The sequence below is a fragment of the Oryzias latipes genome, chromosome 13 (assembly GCF_053564925.1).
Source record: "Oryzias latipes strain Hd-rR chromosome 13, Olatipes_Hd-rR_3.1".
NCBI classification, from domain to species: domain Eukaryota; kingdom Metazoa; phylum Chordata; class Actinopteri; order Beloniformes; family Adrianichthyidae; genus Oryzias; species Oryzias latipes.
Window position 1 is genome coordinate 11,306,747 of NC_136249.1, and position 20,361 is coordinate 11,327,107.

A 20,361-nucleotide genomic window follows, 5' to 3' on the forward strand; every position below is an offset into this window, starting at 1 on the left:
GAACACGTACAGCACATGAAGAACAGGTACAGCACATACAGAACAGATACAGCACATACAGAACGCTACAGAACATGAAGAACAGGTACAGCACATACAGAACGCTACAGAACATGAAGAACAGGTACAGCACATACAGAACAGCTACAGAACATGAAGAACAGGTGCAGCACATGAAGAACAGGTACAGCACATACAGAACAGATACAGCACATACAGAACGCTACAGAACATGAAGAACAGGTACAGCACATACAGAACAGATACAGCACATACAGAACGCTACAGAACATGAAGAACAGCTACAGAACATGAAGAACAGGTACAGCACATACAGAACAGATACAGCACATACAGAACAGCTACAGAACATGAAGAACAGCTACAGAACATGAAGAACGTCCCATGTACTGGTAAGCAGTTTATTTATATGCTGGACACATTGCTGTGCTACTGGAGTGGGCTTAAATTGCAAATTATATCAAATATTAAATTGTTGGTTTTAACCAAAATGAGAAAATAACACCAACAGGGAAAAAAAAATATACCAATGCAGTTTAATTCAAAGTTTTTGAAAAAAGAAGACCGATAGTACCTACATTTGATCTGTTTACTTAGCTATACATCATCAATCAATAAATACATTATTTTCTTTAATAAAGTTGCACCTTTGATTGTTTGTCATTTTTTACATTATGCACCACTTCAGACAGTTCATTATCCAAAATTTGGGCGTCCCATTCTCTGTTTCTATTACTTGTTTCTTTTACTAAGAATTGTACTTTTACTAAGTGTTTGTCATTATAAAACAGTGTTAAGTGGAAAATAAACAACCCCTGGGCTGCACTGGCCTAACAAGTACACACACAGGAGGCCTTTTGTTCCTAAAATCCAGGCTTTAGCCCCCCAGTAGGGGCAGTAGACTATCTGTTAAAAGTTTTATTATGTCAACTTTGCCAATTTTACTAAACATTTTGGGATTCTGCCTTTTTTTTTTGTTTTTTTAGGTTTAAGACCTTTTAAAATCTATTGTTTTTTAATTACCCTTTAGCCTCTCTTATATGCAGGCAGTTCACCACCAACAACAAGTTTCTCTATCATATTCTGTCTCATTCAATTTTCATGAGTAAATTAACATAAAGTGACTTCTTGGACCACTTTGTTATAAGATAGCTTTCTCTATTGACCTTTCTTATTCAGTCAACGTGATCAGCATTTGCTCAAGAAATCCCGATGTTACTGCTAACTTTTTTTTAAATTGCACTTTTATCTGCTCTTCAGATTTTATTACAGGATAAAGTTACAGTTTGCACATCAAATTCTTCAGTACTCCATTGATAATCTACACTTTAAGTTGCCACTTCTTTGTGTAAGAAATAAGGACTGACTTAGCCAGATCAGTTTGTGTGAGACCAATGGAAAACTGTGATCAAAGGTTATCAAGGGTTACTGTATCTCTCTTACAGCACAGTGACAATCTATCCACCTACAAGTCTATTTTCAATCAGCTTCTTTCACCCCCTTTATTACAGAAAAGACGTTTTAAGCCTATTTTAGCTGCTCAGGAATAATTGGTTGGAAACCTTGGTTTGCCTTTGGGGTTTAAGGATATCGATCTTGAATAAGATATTTTTTTATCGAACCAACCCAAAGCTGCACATTGTGTCACTAGTCTTGGGGGGGGGGGGGGGGGGCACTGTGTGTCACAATAATAATAATAATAATAATAATCGTCATCATCATAATAATAATAATCATGCTACCACTACCACTACTGCTACTACTACTACTACTAACACCACTACTACTACTACTACTAATAATAATAATATTAATAATACATTTTATTTAAAGCTCCTTTTTTGCCACTCAAGGACACTGTTCATTACAGAAAATACAATAAATAAAATCAACACTTAAAGCACAATAAAATCAGCCAACAGATGGATGGACCATCACAGAAGAAAGGCAGATTTAAAGTGATGAGTTTTGAGTCTGGATTTAAAAATAGGCAGTGAGTCAATGATACGGAGAGAGTTCCATAGTTGAGGGGCCGAGTGGCTGAAGGCTCTGCTCCCCATGGTGACCAGTCGGATGGGGGGTACATGGAGCTGCAGGGATAAAGAAGACCGGAGAGAGCGGGGGGGATTGTAACTGGGAAGAAGATCATATAAATAAGGTGGGGCCAGGTTATGAAGAGCTTTGTAAGTCAAAAGAAGAAGTTAGAATTGTATTCTGAATTTGATTGGGAGCCCGTCTGAAGGACGGGGGTGATGCGATGAAACGGTGGAGTTCTGGAAGCAATGCGAGCAGCTGAATCTTGGACTAGTCCGAGTTTATTGAGAGTTTTTTTGAGGTAAACCAAAGAGAAAAGCATTACAGTAATCAAGGCGTGGAGTTCCTAGACTATGAACCAAAATGGAAGCGGAGTGGAGGGTGAGGGAGGGGCAAAGACAATTTATATTGCCCAGTTGAAAATAGGCGGACCGAGTAATGTTATTAATGTGGGGTTCAAAGGAGAATGAACTATCAAGAATGACACCCAGGCTCTTTACCTGAGGGGAGGGGGAAACTGAAGCAGAGTCAATGGAGAGCATGAATTTTGGAACTTTTGAAAGGATGGACTTAGAGGCAACAAGTCATATGCAATCAAGACAGCTGTAAAGCACCATTTTAGCATTTCACAAACAGTTCTTGCAGCTGATGAGAGGCAGTTTGGTATTAACAGTGCAAAACTTCCTCTTTACCAACTGTAGCTGTTATACCCACTTCCATCAAAATTGTGTTTCTGATGTTTGTAATATGGTCTTGTGGCATTTTTCTAATGGTGGAGGACATATGAAAAGAAAACTAATTTTCTCTGCTTAACTTCATGATCTTGTATTCTTTTAAAGTTTGTTTCTTGCTGATGTGTAAGTGTGCACAAAACTGCACAGAATCAGAGAAAAACAGTGCTTCAGCTTGCAGAAAATCACTCAAATGTTTCTCCCTTGGAAGCCTAATGGAATCAAAGGAAAGCTGACGGCAATGACACCTGACTCTGTAGGCACAGACAATACATTTGCATGCACTTAAAAGTCGACATTGTCTCCATTCTCAGTTTCAATTTGCCTGTCTGCTGTTTTTAGTTTTCCTTTTCTTATATATCAGTCACTGTGCTCCTTTCTTCTCATCCAAACACTTTCTGACTTTGATTTATTGGTCCCTGTGGGTGATGCGTTTAGTGCGTTGGGAGGTTCTGGGTTATATATATATTTTTGGATCACTAAATACTCTGACATAAACTCAAGGTTTTCATTTTCGCTGTGATTTTTTTTTTTTTTTTTAGCTGTGTGTGTTTTCTTTATAAAAATATTTTCATAATTTCTTTTAATTTAGTTTTTTGAGTGTGCTTGAACATGGGCTAAAACCTAATCAAAACAAGTGCTCTCAGCAACAAATACATTCCAGAGTGACAAATGGCATTGATGAGAAAAAAAACTTTTGTTTCTATATTTAAAGAGGAAATGAAAAGTCAAACATGGCACAAGTTCAAACTGGGGTTGTTTTACTGTATGTTAAAAAAAGGTATTGATCAACTTCCAGTTCGCAGTCTTGGTGTAAGTGGTTCCCTAGAAAAAAATCTTCAATGCAGCCTGATGATAATCAACAACTTAGAATACAAACCGACCCAAGAAAAAAAAAAATCTATAAACTGCAATGAAAACTCAAGAGAGTCCAAGTGTAACCAAGCATAGAGGCTTAAGCTGAGCTATGTAATGAGCTTGAGAGAAAGCTAGTGAAAAAGAAACGAGGATTTTTGGTCTGGAAAGTCTGGTTTCAGTACAATTTAGCATATTGTAACTGAGACAGAAGCAGAGGCGTTAGAATACAGTGGATTTATGGACCCAAATGTGGGAGAACCAAAGATCTGGTGACAAATCACAAAAAGCTTCACCTCAGAACCAGTAGAAAAGGTAGAAAGAGGGAGAAGATAAGATTAGATAAGATAAAGCTTTATTGTCATTGTACAGTCACACTTGGTACAACAGTACAACGAAATTGCAAACTGTCCCAAATTGGTACAAAGAGAAATAAGAAGACAACAATCATCTCACACACAAAAAAGTATAAAAAAAATATATATGTACATATATAAATATATACGTATATATATATATATATATGTACACAAATATATATTCAAATATACAAATATGCAAATGCACACCACATGTATATACAGAATCTACATTCCTCCTTCTCCTAGAAAGACTGAACCATGTGTGTGTTCATGAGGGTTATTGCTCCATTGTAAAAACTGTCTCTGAGTCTGTTTATCCGTGACCTCAGCACCCTCAGTCTTTTTCCAGAGGGCAACCATTTAAACACCCGGTGTCCTGGGTGTGTGCAGTCTTTCATGATGTTGCGTGCCCTCCTAAGACAGCGGGTGCTGTAGAGGTCCTTCAGTGAGGGAAGAGGGTAGCCGATGATCTTTTGGGCAGTGTTTATGACCCTCTCTAGAACCTTCTTGTGTGCCATGGTGCAGCTTGAAAACCACACAGAGATACAGTATGTTAGTACACTCTCAATGGAGCAACGATAGAAGGCAACCAGCAGCTCTCTCTTCAGGTTGACCTGAAGGATCCTGAGGATCCTTCAGGTCAACCTCATCCTAGCAGGATGAGGGGCATCCCAGAAAACCTTCTTTAAACAAACAGGCAAACAAACATTCAGGTTATCTCTTGAGAACGAGTAGGAGGAGCCTATTAAGACTCTCAACAGGCAAGACAAGGGTAACTATCTAAATTTAACATTGGGTAGATAAAGTGAGGAAAAACCACATGTGTAGGAACCAGTGAGATCCTAGCCTATGTGTTTATTTAAGGACTGTGTTAAGTTTTGGATTATTGACTATTTTTTTCGATAGACACAGTGGGCGTGTCATTTGTTTGTATGGTGTGATTGAATGCAAATGTTTTAAAGCATCCAGTAATTACAATTATGCAGACACCTCCCACCTGAGATCGACACAGTCTTTTCAATGCTTTGTTATCCACAAACACTCTAAATTACAATGTACATCATGGGCAAACGTAAAAAATTCATGACTAATTGGGATGCATGCAAAGATGCTGGAGAGGTGCTGGATGCAGAAGTGGAGGAGTTTGCTCCTACACTTCCTTCAAAAAACTGGGTCGAAGCTTTACATGATCTGGTCTTGGAGTGGCCTTATGTGGACCTTTGTGACAAAAGCTATGCAAGCAACTGAACGTAGACCTGATGGAGGGGTTGATCGAGTGTCCCAACAGTCTTTAAGATAACATAGTAAGGTCTACTGCTGTTTCTTAAAGGTCAGATTTTTCTATCTTGATATGGTGATTTTTGGACCAAAATGCGAGTAAATCCGAGACTTCATAACATAAACTAAATTTAAAAAAAATACTTAAATGTACACAGTAACTAAAAAAAAGGAAGATTGATAAAAGCATTGCAAGGACATGCGGCCAAAACATTTGAACAAAATAATCTACAAACATTACCGTGGCAAAAACCAATGTTTGACCTCCACACAAGAGTTGGATGTGGTCCTGGCACAGACTGTGATGCAGACCTGAGCAAGGACCCCCATCAGGGATGTATGGGTGAGGATCTCCACAGACCCACACTGGTGACATCTGCATCATAAAGGCTAATCACGTTGTTTGGGGAAAATAAATGTGTCTCTAATGTAATACATGTTGATGTAACAAACAGTTGAAAGAAAGCATTTTCAGTTCTCCATGCAAGAATCCAAAAAAGGAAATTATTCTCATTACTTCAGCAAAATTGCTCAGAAATAATGAAAAACAAAACGTGGCTGTTCAGGCGCATAGGCTGGTTAGTGTTGCAGAATGTTAGTGTTGCTGAGTGACAACCTCTTTATTTTTCTACGACCCTTCAAAGTGCAATGTAATAGATGTGAAAAGACAGAAACATAATGTTAAGAGGCCTTTATCATGCTGTTTTTGAGCCTTTTATAATAAACCACATCCATGCATATAATACTATTTTACATTTGGCACACAAAATAATGACTTTTTAGTAAATATTAGTAATTTTCCTGAGTTCTTTTCTAACGCGGAAGTCAGACAAGTTGACCTCGCTTATTTCAACCAAGTTCCGCCCTCTGCAGCATGTCTGTGTCTCGTCCACGAAAAAAAAACAACATCCAAACTTTTGCAAAGATGGATGTGGTATTGTGCACATTAAAGGAAAACGTGTGTGTGTGTGTGTGTGTTAGACTATTTCTGGAAGGGGCTGTTGTCACGGGTCTACGTCAGCTTGGAAGAACCTTTGTTTTCGTAGGAGGTGCTGGTGCTCAGAGAGCAGGTTTTTAGGGGGGAATACTCAGAAATGGTGTGAATGGATCAAAACACCGCTTTGGGGTTTCTTTTGAGAGGAATGTGTCATGGTTTGAGTTCGTTGTGTCTTGTTTTTCGTTTTACTTCTTGTTCTGTCTTGTTTGGTTCTGTTTCCTGTTTTATTTTGAAAGGTTTCCTGTCTTGTCATGTTTCTTGAGTTTTACTTTCTTTGGTCCCCATCTGCCCTGATCGTGTTCACCTGTGTCTTGTCTGCCCTGTCTGTATTTAAGTCTTGTCTCTGCCTTCCTCCTGTGCTGGTCCATTAGCTTTGTCATGGTGTTTTCTGTCATCCTGTCTTCATGCCTTGTTCCATGTTCCAAGTTACGCCAACGTTAGTTTTGTTTGTTTTGTAATCCTGCTCTGCAGCGCTTTTTGTTATAATTAAACCCCTTGCCCTTGAACCACGTGCCTCCGCCTCTGCATCTGGGTCCTACCGGCTCTCGAGCCACCCCGCACCGTGACAGAATGTATATTATAAAACACTTAAAAGGTAAAAAAAGGCCCTCTCCGATGATCTTTTAATCTTTTCTAAACATGTTCCAAGTGTTTTTTTAATTATAATTATGCAGATTTTAGGCAAAAAAAGAACCCAAAACCTGTGTTGTTTTCTAGGTTATAGTTTCTGCAAAGGAGAAGGAATTCATTTGAAATGTGACTCTAAATTGTCAGCAGGACCGCACCCACCCCTCCTTCCCGTCACTGTTACTGAATCTGGGTTCACACCTAATGCATGCAGATGCGGTTTCATGAACGTGCATTCAGCTGGTGGTGCTCACACCAGACAAGCAGGGAGTGGGATTCTTCTTCCTTTGTTTTTTTTTTTGTTTTTTTTTTTACCATATACTAGTATTTGTCTGGCACCCAAGCTGTGAAAAGTCAGAGCGGATCTTGCTTTTTTTTTGCTCAGCCCTGTTTTCTATAAATGTTTGTCTTGGTGTCATATTAATCTGGATAATTAAATTCCCCTTTCGTGATCATGTTGGTACTTTAGTGTTGAGTGATCTGAGTCCCTCATTGATCACAGTTCAGCGTTGTCGCGTTTTATCAGCCAAGAATTTCAACCGGTTGAGCTTCCAGCACGCAATCAATGATCGCCCGATTTAAAAGGGCTTGAAAACTTTCGTAGCGATGCACCAATGTGAGCGTTCTGGATTCGAAAATGCAAAATTCAATTTGACGTGCGTCTAAGACTTTTCATTTAGAGTCAACACAACCGGTGTGAACATAGCGTGAGAGCTCTCTGTTCTATGCTTTCCATCTAGCTTATGCCCCCTCACACCTCTAACCAAACAAGAGTGGTACAACAAAAATGGCGAGCAGTATTGGAGCTACCCAGCCGTACAGTTTGAATCCAGATGCCAGCTCAGACGAGGAAAACAAAGACGTTCATGAGTCTACCTGTCTGCAAGTGGATACATCAGAATGGAGTGGAGCAGAGAGCTTGTGGACCGCCAACTGTAGCTTCAACGTCACACCTACAGGTTTTTTCAAACAGCGTTTTTTTTCGTCTGCTCCTGCTTCACTATGATTAGAAAAACCATCAGAAAAATTACACAGGAAGATCTTAAAAAAGCCAAAAATACCATTTTCATCAGAGTGGATCTTTAAGTCCTAAACAGTGTTGTTCATGGTAAAAGGATCTGAAGGAAATTTTCAAGATTTTCTTATTTAATTACTGCACAGCAGTGTACATTTTATGAAAATGTGTGCATAAGTCAGAAAAAAGGAGAACCAAAAATATTTTTAAGTACTTGGTCAAATGAAAGACATTCAACTGTAGGGTTGTTTTGTAAGGGAACAGCAGTATTTCTCTGTGGGTAGAACAGGAGAATAAAAGGAGAAAGTTTGATGAGAGGAGAGCCAGGTAGAATGAAAGCTAAAAGGAGAGCAAGAGAAAGTAGGTGGGAGAGCTTTGGGTTGAACCACATGCCTCGCTCTCGGCTGCCCGGAGGAGCGCCGGCTCTGCAGGAGCTGCCCTGCTGAGCAAATCAACAGCAGCACAACAAGGCGGCAAAAACGAGCCAAACATCCAAACACAGAGCAAACGCTGGAGCCAGAGCCGGAGAGACAGATGAGATGGTAGGGGAGAAAGAAAGTGGGGCACACGCACATTAGTGACAACATCAGCAGGCAAGTCCAAGGAAAGAGCTTGGGCTCGGAGAGGCAGAGAAAGGGAAGGAAGATGGAAAAAGTGCTGATGGCAGAAGTGTGATGGTTCACCCCCCCAGGACCTGAGAGTGACCCCCTCCACCCCTGTGGGTTTCCTCCTGCCCTTTCTCTGTATCCATTCTCTGACCCTATACCCTCCTCCTTCACCCCCCTCTCTCACATACCATCGCTCGCGCACCATTCCCACAGTCAGACCAGGCGGAGAGAGCTGCCTGTATCGCATCTCTGCCTCTCTGTGCTCGTCTCCTGCTCCTCTTCCATTCAGCTGCATTCGCACGCTCTGCGGAGGAAATCCTCATGGAAAAGCCTTCAGAAGCTCGGCATCAGAGGAAAGACGAGAAACAAGACAACCTGTGGGGGAATGATTTCAAGATCTTGCAAAAAATAACTAAGGAGTCCTTGTTCCTTTTAGTGTGTTGATGATTGACTTATTGTGCCGTCTCTTTTCTGAAAGGAAGGATCACGAGAGGAAAGTACTGCAGATCTGTTTTACTTCAAGAAATGAACAAAGGAAGACTGGAGGAGCCTAAAAGGAACTTTAGAAGAAACAAGACAATCTGAACACAAATCCACAAAAGGAAGGAATTCAAGACATAACAAAAAACTTGAAAGACTCTGTGTTCCTGCCAGTCTTGTTCGTCCTGGGTTCTGACTGCCCCTCAAAAGCTCAGCCATGCAGGTGTCCATCGCCTGCACGGACCACAACCTGAAAAGAGGAAATGGAGACCACAGCAAGCAGAGTGCCACCAGCCCCAACGTGGTGAACCAAGCCAGGGCCAAGTTTCGCACCGTGGCCATTATTGCTCGCAGCTTTGGCTCCTTCACTCCACGCCACATCTCACTCAAAGAGTCAACAGGGAAACATACAGGCATGAAGTACAGGTTTGTGAAATGCAGAGTGAGAAGCGTGTATATTATGCTGCTTTGAGAGAGATGAAAATCTAGACTTCTTTGGCTTTGCTTCCTTTAGACCCCAAACCATCTGCACCCTTTGTTCAGCACACTTTGCTTCAGAATTCCTACAGAATACACAAAAACTATGCTGTTCCTATATATGGCTTAGAGCTTTTATTATTTTTGTGCAAAAGCCTCTCATTCCTAAAGTTCAGTTAAAATAAATGATTATTTTGTGATTTGCTGATTTTTCACAAATCGTTTAGCAATATCACTCAAGCTTTAAAGTTGTAGCATTTGCAAGATTGTTAGCACATTTAAACTTTTGTAAAACTAATAATGTTCTGTAACCAGAACATGGTAAAGTCATTCTTTTAAAGAAGTAAGATGTTGGAGAAGGCTGTACAAATCTCAATTTCAGTATAGAGTCGACAGGATTGCATTTTGGCACAAAAACTATGACTATATTTTAGGGTAATGAGTACAGTTTCACACTTTTAAATCAACTGACAATGTTAAACAAAATGATTTTAAACCTTGAGACTCTGCTGTGCATGTTTGCAAATAGCAGACGTCTACGTTTTTTTGGTTTTGTGACACTTTATTTTCATTTACTATATCTTCAACATTGACTTTGTTGGTTGTGTTTGAGAATAATTTGAGAATGTTTGATTACAAAGTTTGTTAATTTGAGCTAAAATGGTAATATTAATGTTTAAAGCAATGAAATCATTGGTTGATTACAGGTTAACTTTAAGATTTAAGTTTTTTTTTTAACATGTATTTTATTCATCATGTCAACAAAAGTGTTCTTTTTGTCTTGAGTCAGAAACAAAGAAACTTTTGTGCAGACTTTGTTCAATTTTTAATTTTATATTTTGTATTTATTTATTTAAGGGACAATGCATACAACAAATAGTGTAGAATACTCTAAAGGTAATGAGACAGTGTAAATATGCAGGATTGTAGCCTAGGCTAATTTCCATCCTCTGTCCCGTTCTGACCATGGCCAGCCACCTTGAGACTTAAAATAAAATGAGTAAAACAGAGTAAAAAAGTACATATATAGCGTAAAATTGCATTAGAAAAATGACATAAAATTAACATAACTCGGATAACATTTAAAACAGTTTCAAATGAATAGTTCCCCAAAATATACATTAATAAAATCGCCAAAATCAGAACAATACTATGACAATTGTGACCACTTTTTTTTCACCCCCCAATGGTTTATTTTTTACTTTTGTTAGAAAACAGTTTTCTTGTATTGTCCCTAAAATTTGCTTTTAGTGCAAGTTTGGTTTTCCATCACCCATGATCTTAATTGTTTTGAGAAAGATGGAAGTGTGGAGAGCTCTCGAATGCTTTCTGGGATTGTGTTCCAGGTTTGAGAGGCTCGAAAGGAGAAAACAGTCTGTCCAAAGCTGCTTTTTCTGGAAGGAATGATGCAGTCGCCTCTTGAACTTGCTCTGGTGCTTCTGTTTTGTCTTTTTTTGACAAAGTCCTGAAGTGGGGGAGGAGCCAGACCGTGAAGGATTTTATAGACCAAAATGCAATCTGCATGTTGAATCATATTATTGAAGCTCAGTAGATTGTGTTTCTGAAGTATTTTACAATTATGGTGGCTTTTAGTCCAAAGTTTTCAGAGCTTGTTTGTGAACAGTTTGTAGAGGTATATTAGAAGCTGGTTCTTTTCAGAGCCTCCTTAAATGTCCTCTGACCACTTTGTTCTTTATTTTCTTCTAAATTAATGCCTGATCTGCACTCTCAGTCCGATCAAACAAATCTTTTGCATTCAAAATTGATGCAGCAAGACAAAATAGTTCATTTTAATTTGACCACTTTCAGTTCTCTCGCTCTCAGTTTTTCTCATATGACTCTTTAAGCAAACTGTTTGCTTAGACCAGCAAAGGTCAGGTGATGCTTTCACTGGAAAAACACTCATCGTCCTCTGCATGCGCTCCTCTCCCACACACCTAAACACTGTTTCTGCCTCTCTGTGGTTTGTTGAGACAGATCTCCAGTGTGGGCAGAGCGTCTGAGTCGGATTTGACCTCATCGCTGCCGCGGGTCGGCCGACATGTGCTTTCGCCATTCATAGCCTCAAGTCATGAATCCTATAGTTCAATGCATAACAGTGGAATCAAAAAAGGAAGTCTGTGGTATTTTGTTTTCCCTGGTTCCTAAGAGTAGACATCCAGAGGATTTAATCAGAAAGTCTCCTTTCAGATCATTTTATTTTTACACAAGCAAATGCACAGGGGAACATTAGTTTGAAGCAGGAGCTTCATTTCCGTCTTCTTTACGTTAGTGCCAGACTTCAAAAGCTTGTGGACTCATGTCAGTCTTTCCCGAAATAAATGTTGTTCACCTTTCGGCATATCCTTTCAGGCGTCGCCACAGCGAATCAGGTCACACTGATTTGCACATTTGGTTTGGCAGAGATTTTAATGCCCGATGCCCTTCCTGACACAACCTTGTATTTTATCCGGGCTGGAAACCGGTACAGGGAGACCCAGACTTGGGCCCCTCGAGGCTATATGGTTAGGCAGCAGCGCCAGAGGAACATGTTAAAAATGTCTTGCACAAGAAGTTCATCGGGTTCCCTGGGAGTTGAACCCTGGTTTCCCATGCACCAGTCCTACACACAGCCAACAGTCCTGACATAGGAAACACAGTTACCAGTAGGTTTTTTAATTGAACTTGACTGACAATCACCATATTTAATGAATTAAAAGTGTCATGTGTAAGTACTGTACATGTACAAATATGTGTATTCTTCACTAGGGGCAGGTATAATGAAGAAAAAAAGCATCCTTTTCTTAATTTTTTTTTATTAACTTATGAAATGATATCTTGAATAGATTTGGTGTTTATTTATTTATTTCATTTTTTGGTATTTTCCCTTTGTTTTTTAATGCTGAAATTGCTTGAAATAAACCACACAAAAAGTCTACATAAACAACTATCATATCTTTATTCACTATTCAGAACAAAAAAAGAGTGTTGTTAAAGACTTTTAAAATTCATTTGATTTTTCATAATAAAATATGACTCTTTAAGTGTTAAAATTAAACAATTAAGGAGATTGTAAAGGCACAGTTCAAGGTGGGACTTACATTTCACATCGTCTCAACTCCAATGACGTCTAGACAGTCTGTAATGCTGGAGAGCTAAGATGCCGCCTGAACAGTAACAGGAGCAGGGAGACGGGTGAGGAGGGTGAGTCTCGGCTATCGGCAGGCTACAGTTTAACCCCATCAAACTGATGAGTTCAGATAAGATAATTTGTACCAAAGTGGGTTTTGTTCCAGAATATTCTATTGAAAATGAAGAAAGCATGAAGAGTTTTGTAAAATAATCCAGAATGATGCATTCATTGATCATACCCAATTTTGTTCTTCATATCTGTTGCAGCAAGTTGAGTAGTTTAAGTTTAACTCATAACTTTTAGAGGTGATTTAGGAACAGGAGTTTTTCACAGTTTCAGGTTTGGTTAGGTATCTTGGATATTTATTTTTTATTTTAGCAGTTATTTTTTATGGAAATTCAAATACAGAAAGCTTTGTCTTTTTTAGCAGAATCACATTTGCATTTATGAATGAAACTGAGGGGCTGCACGGTGTTGTAGCGGTTAGCCCTCTCACCTCAGAGTGAGAATGCCGTAGTTTGAATCCCAGCTGAGTCCTTTCTATGTGGAGTTTTCCATGTTCTCCTCTTGCATGGGTAGGTTTTCTCTGGGCGCTCCAGCTTCCTACCACAATCCAAAAGCATAATTGGAATTTCTAAATTGGCCCTGTGTGTGAATGTCAGTGTGTGTGAGGCCCTACAATTGACCGGTGACATTTTTAGGGTGTACCCCATTTTCATCCAACAGTAGCTGGGTTTGGGTTCTAGCGACCCAGCGATTGATTTCAAAAGGGATCCAGTGTGTTCTGAAGGTGGACAGATGGATAGAATGAAACTGAAATAATGTCCCTTAAATTTCCCCTGTCACACCGGGCATGTGACGAGCGCTCAGTAACAGGCTGAGCACACATTCTTGAAAGTGCTTTCAGCATATGCGTTCACACTGGACTGTAGCTACCTGTACTAGCACATGCATCTACACTTGGAAGAGGCTTGGTGTGAAATCTTAAAGCGGTGATAATCTGGTGAATCTTGCTCCAGGCTTCTTCTTTTTCAGCTCTATTCCGATATATGAAAGACTGTTGATGTTATAGAATTGTGGCCAGACACAAACTGCTATAATTGTTTTTTCCTCGATGATGAAATTTCAAACGGTTGGCACTTCCATGGATTAAAAAGAATGTCACTACAAAGTCTGAATCCATGATTGATTAAAGTTCAACTAGTTAAACTTTCAATGTGCGTTCTTGGATGCACGCATTGGACGTAGAACCGGAAAACGGTCGTAAAAACGTGTGCAGTGACGTGTGAACACGAGAGTTTTACTACAGAACCCTGAAACGTGCATATACACGTGTTTACATAGACTTTTCATTGAAAGTGGCCACAGAGAGGGTGGTGTGAACATATAGCTTCAGGTTTATTCTTTGCAAAAAACTCGTTTGCAGATCTGGAGTCACCTGAAAAAAAAAAGCAACAACAAATAAAAGGATAAAATACAACTAAAAGAGAAGCAGGCTGAGCTCATGAACTAGGAAAAAAGGGGCAAGAGGGAACACATTTAAAAACGGAGCATGAAATCTCATCAAAAAGATGCAAGAATCTGGCAGGAAACAGCTAAATACAAGGTTATAATAAATGAGGGGATTATAAAAACAAGCTGCAGGTGTGGTAATTAAACTCAGCTGTGAACAAGAGAGCAGAGCTTAAAGGAAACTGAAAACTAAGGAGACTGACCCACATGCAGGAAGAGAGTAAAAACAAAACGTATAGAAAAATGTTTCATTTTTACTTGGTGACATCCGTGAGTTTTTTTTCCAGGTTCTCTGGCTTCTATCTCCAGTCCACACAGTTTTTCTATTGTTAAATTTCAAAGTAGCACAACTAATTTGTGTTTTTGCGCCACGTGAGTTCCGTAATGGACCGGCAGCCTGTCCATTGTATTCTCCGAGTCCCGTAGCAGCTCAGATGTGTTTCTGCCTTTTCAAAACCACCTTGTTCAACATGAATTGAATTTTGCAGTGTGATGTGAAACACAAATTGTCCTTCTGAGTTACATGTGGGTCTTACAGTTTCCAATTTTCGGTGGCCGTTGTTCGTCAACCAGAATCCTGCTGACGCAGTGGTACGTTGAATTTACGACAACGTCACGGGATGCTGTCACTTTTGTCAGGAGTTTACAGGGTCAGCCATGTTTGTCAGCACAAATGTGCCCAATGTAGGAGTAAAGCAGTAATGAGAAATGTCTTCAGGATTTACATAATGCAGGTGCTGTAAACACATACACAAGTGAACAAACAAGAATATTCTGATTATTCCCCAAATTTCCCATACTTATGTGTTATTAAAAATAACACAACCATAAGACTTATGTCTAACACACATGTGCAGCACAGACACAAATCCATCCTGCAGCCTACTCTGTGAGATGATGTAGATCCGCTCATAACAGTGCAGTCTTCCTGTCAAACTGTCACTAAATGTTCAGTAGGCAGAGGATTGTGTAAATTAACCCTGTCAAAGGCCGAGGGTGACTTAGAGGGTCTGCTCCCTGTGCTTTGGGAATAATGAAGATGCTGAGAGTAGACACACGCAGAAAGAAGTGATCCAGGAATGAGTGCTAATCATTGCATGGCGCATTGTGTCTTGCAGTGATGCTCTGAGAGGGACTTTTCTGCCCCCTGACCCCATCTCTCTTCTCTCTCTGTCCATCTCATTTTTATTTAATGCTTCACTACAGGCAAAAACCCCTGCAAAAGGATGTAAACTTCACTCACCTAACACACATCGTCAGATACCGTAAAAATAGACTTTCAAATAAGCACAACTATTTGTATCATATTGTACACATTTCAGAGACCCCTATCTCATTAGCATGATGAAAACTTTTATTAAAAAACCCATTGTGTATAACTTGGTCCATGTTTTCTGCTGTGCAGTTCATCATCATACCACTAGGGGCAGTAGAATGACTTTTCCTGCTCATTTTAAAAATGGCTGCTTCCATTAAATCACAAAAATACTTTTGATGGAAAAGGTTAATTGTCATTGATTTTCTTAAAATGACTACTTGCTGCATAGAAAAATACGAGATAAGTTGATAATCATGTCTTTATATAACAGTTACATCATGTTAAAAATGTGTGGATCAGATTTCAGACAGTGTGTAACTAAGATGATTTTTTTCCCTGAACAATCATGTCAATATTTTAAAGTCTTAAATTAACATTGTTATGAGAGAAAAAAAAACCTTTTTTGATAACCCAACGTATCCATATCGGAAATAATAATAAAAAAGATTTGTAAATTTTTTGGGGGGGGGGGTTTATCAAAGGCTATTGATGCAAATATGCATCAAACCACTTTGGCTCCAAAATGATCTTAATTTATCATTTATTTGAAAGCAAAATGTAGGATATTCTTTTACACCTGAAAAAAATACTCATCAAGAGGATTATTTCCAAACAATTTGCATTTTCCGTCAATTTTTTGATGGGTTTACAGGGTTAATCTATTTTTGCCCTTGTGAGGAGCTGAAAGAAGACATTTATAGGAATTAGGAAGAACATTAAAATCATTTATACCACCAAGGAGCAACCTCTTATTGGTTTAAGGGTCAATATGGTCGGGCTGAACAAAGACTTAGATGAAAGACAATATCATCTACAATATTTTAGTGTTTGTCTAATTTAAATAACACAATATAGTTTGTATTTTCTTCCCCCCGTCCTCCTTTCAGACCATCTTTATGACCGTTGCGGTTCCTCATAGCTTTAGGTCAGTGGACTCTGGAGTACCTCTTTAGTGTTAAGTGCTAACACTGCTGAAAGGCTGTTTTTATGTGCCAGACTGTTAATACTCCTGAGGAGTTTTGCTGGCTGCACTTACCCTAAAATCTCTGCGCTGCAGGCATCAAGACATAAACCAGGAGAGATGACAGCATGTGTGGCAGGATTGCATGAAGGTAAATCTGCCACTTGAATTTGCTGAGTAAAAACATCGTCGATTTAAATTTTTTTGTTTTTCTGTGTTATGATTAGTAATAAAATTACATCTGTTTGTGTTACTTTTCACGTGTTTTTATTCCACCACCAAATGGATTTTTTTTAATAGTGAAATAAAGAAACATAAGGAGGTAAGATTAGCTCTGCTTTCCATGAAAGAAGGTCCCACACCAGCACCACCACCATTTTTAGTTGTTTAATTGTATTTTCATAACAAAAGAGCATCAGAAAGCTAAGAAACTCATTTTCTTATGAACAACCTGTTCAAACTTCTTCAAACTCCTAATTTTTAGTCAAGTTATACATTTTAGCTTATTAGATTTTTGCATTACAACAAAACAAGTTCTGTATTTTTCTGACTACAAGTTACAGCATCCAAAAAACACATAATAAAGAAGAAAAATTATGTGTAAGGCCGAATCTGAATTATTTTCCAACTCCTCCGGCTTCTCCCTATCCTACCAGTTATAGGGGCTTTTGGAGGGGTGTCCAAATAGTTTTTTGAATGGGAAACTCTCATGGCGAAGGGCTCTGTATCCCGTCGCATAGTGCCGTGGAGGAGAAACACATTTCTTCTCGTGGGTGTACTCTGAAGCACAGAAGTTTACATGTAAATGTACGTAATGACTTTTTGTTTTGGCATTACTTTTTCAAGTGAAAAAACTGATGTTGTTACTCATTTTTCAAAGCACTGGCAGCTACTCGCTGATGTGGATGACCGGTGACTATTGATGACCTCATCGAGTGGGAGTGACGTCCGAATTAGAAGACACTAATCTACCATAACTCTCTGTTTGGAGGGGTAAATGTAGGGGCAGGGAGAAGCTATTGGGTAGGGGAAGAATTTCGAGTCTGCCCAGGTCTCACCTTAGGGAGAAATATAGTTAACAAAATACAGGACTAAGAACGGGCATTTAACATTGCAAAGGAAATTATAATAACAGAATAGATAACAATAATGGACTGAATATCTGCACGCTTCCCTACTGTAACATATTGATGCTTATTTTGCTTCACGAAATATAGGAGGAATCTAGTGTATCAGTTAACTATAGCATAAAGAACATGCTAAAAAGTAAATCAAAGTCTTTATAAGACTTCAAATCACTAAATCTATTGAATACTTAATTCTCTGTCACGTCTGAACAGCTCCGCCTAGGCCGACACTTCTTCTTCTGCATTGCTGTCTTTAGCAAATACTGATACACTCTCCTACAGTGCAGTGCCATCTAGCACTTGTTAGTGGAAAATAACAAACACAAATCGTATTCTAAACACACGTTAAACGTAAAACCAAATGTATTCACGTTTAATAGCTCAGTTATGCATAAAGTATTAATTTGTGCATAATCTTGTCTTCATGCACACATTTCTTATTGATAATTAACAAACCCCTTAAAAAAAAAGATAAGTTTAATGTTCATTATAAAAAATTGTCAAAACAAAAAAAAACCTTTGTTGCAGATGAATACAGGATGCTAAATTAGTTGTATAGTATTTCTGAATTTTATTTGTAACTTTCTAAAATAAAACAAGAATAAGGCTTGATTTTATGACCAGCAGCATTTGTCAAAGGGAACTACAATGTGCATACATTTACCTAAAGAGTCCTGACTGGTCCTTAAACAGCAGTGTTGTCATACTGCAGTGCACCAAACGAACAAGATGACATCTGTTTTGTGCTGTACAAAATATTCTGCTGCCCACCTGGATTGTGAGTGTTCCTTTGACAAGATCATGTAACACCCCCCCTCCCTGAGTTCAGTTTTTTTTTTCTTCCCCTATTCATTTTTGTAGGAGAGACAGACACATGTAAGTGGATGGGAGGAAAAGACTCACTGAAGGATGGAAAATGTGAAACTCACAATAAAAATGCATTACAGGATATGTGAAAATATGGGGGGGGGGTTGTAGTGTCTAAGTATCTTAGCTAGAAAAGTGTTAACTTTTGAGGAATGTTCAGCATGTGTTGAGATTAAAAAAACCATGAAGGCTGGGCAAAAACTGGCCAAGCTGTTGCTTGATGTCATTCACACATTTTTTGGGCTGAAAGAAGTTGGTGTCAGCTTAGCCAGCACACGCCGACTACTGACAGCTGACAGCTTGCACATGACGATGGCGAGAAAGAGCAAATTAACAACTATTGTGTGCAGTTCACATGTTCTCTCCGTGACTGCAAGGCTTTTTCTCTTCTTCTGAAGTGGGAAAACATGCATTCTGGAGCAAAGTTTAGAGGCGAGTTCACCTTTGTGTCTTTTTTGTTTCTGTTTGGCCCTGTGTGTTGATGAATGACCTGTTTATGTCGTTTCCCTAAGGAAGATCAATTGGAAATGCAGAAAAGAAAAAACCCCACAAAAAAAGCATGCAATGACCCGTGGAACGAGGAATGAAATGTCTCATTCATTTATCTTTGTGCTTGTTGTGCTTCAAATCATCAACTATCCAACACTAAGTGGGCTAAACCGACACATTATCTGTGCTTGTTGCCATGGTAATTGTGCCCTTGGCTTTGCAGAGCGACCGCAGAATTTGGAACATTGTTAAAGACTCACCAACAGCCTTGTTTCAGTATGTTTCTGGGGTCCCTACATAACTGTAACCACCACAACCCTTACGTCACCTTCAACTGCTTTTAGAATGAAAGCAATCCCAAATTGCCAACTTTTACTGATCTTAATCAAAGCATGATGCAGCCATGCAGAAGTAATGCAGCCGGTAAAAACACAATTTAGTTCGCACATCTGTTTTATACATCATACACTTGTGTTTCCATCCATCCATCCATTTTCTTAACCTGCTTTATCCCTTTTGGGGTCATGGGGTTGCAGGAAACCGTCCTGGGCTCTAGGGTGTACACCCTGGATATGTCGCCAGTCTGTCACAGGGAACACAATCACTCCCACACATGCAAACCTAAAGACACCTTAGAGTCATCAATTAACCTTAGCATGTCTTTGGACTGTGGGAGGAAGCCGGAGTGCCTGTAGAAAACCCTTGCATGGTTTTGAAGGTCCTTCTCACTGTGAGTCGAGAGTGCTAACCACTGCGCTGTTGTGCCACCTGCACTAGTTTTCTTGAGTTGGAATCCATTTTAGTAACTTTATATTGGGCAGACTTTGAACATTTTGCTAGATTTTTTTTTGTATTGGAGGGTAATTAGCTGGAAATACTCAACTTGAAGAACATTAAACTAATGGACAAACAGGAGGAGGCACAAACATGAAGAAGGTTCACATTTACATCCAGTAATTATCCAGAAATATGTCTCAATGTCTGGTGGGGCTGGAGATCTGATAGGTTTGGGTTTTAATAATAAATTAAAACATGGCTTCTTTTAGTTGCTTTTTCTGGCATGGCTTTGTGCAAATAAAACTAGGAATTTTAGATATTTGGTCCCACAACCAAAAATACAAACTCTTCCTGTTATATCAAATTGAAAAAATGTATAAAAAACTAAATTAATATCTCCCTAATTATTAGCTGTGCATGTGTGATCATTTATTAGTGTCTCCCAGACTTGAGCCTGCCAAAATTGTGCAGCTTAAACATCACTGAAGGCAGTAACCTTTACTTCAAATCTTCTAGCTTCTTCTGTACCTTTGTGTCCAATAAAGAAGCTTAAGACACAGGCTGACCTTTGCTGACAGTTATCAGCTTGGTGGAAAACCGCACAGAATTTTTGAGAATGTGCATTTAGATATACAGCAGACAGTTTGGATGGAGGGAAGCTGATGTTTGTGCAAAAATGATTAAATATATTTAAAGCCAATTTATGGGGCTAC

The 20,361-nt window shown here is 39.0% G+C and overlaps 1 protein-coding gene across 3 annotated transcripts in view; it reads left to right on the forward strand.

Annotated features, from left to right (window-relative positions):
* kcnab1a (potassium voltage-gated channel subfamily A regulatory beta subunit 1a) overlaps positions 1 to 20,361 on the forward strand; it is a 133,955-nt gene that overhangs the window by 39,668 nt on the left and 73,926 nt on the right. Inside the window, exon 1 of one of the 3 annotated variants that reach the window (XM_004075835.5) lies at positions 8,744 to 9,434. The exons of the other annotated variants lie outside the window; for them this stretch is intronic. Coding sequence (XP_004075883.1) covers positions 9,226 to 9,434 — 209 coding nt within the window. The 5' untranslated portion in view covers positions 8,744 to 9,225. Of the gene's footprint in view, positions 1 to 8,743; positions 9,435 to 20,361 lie in introns of those variants that run through there. 3 annotated transcript variants of the gene reach the window in all.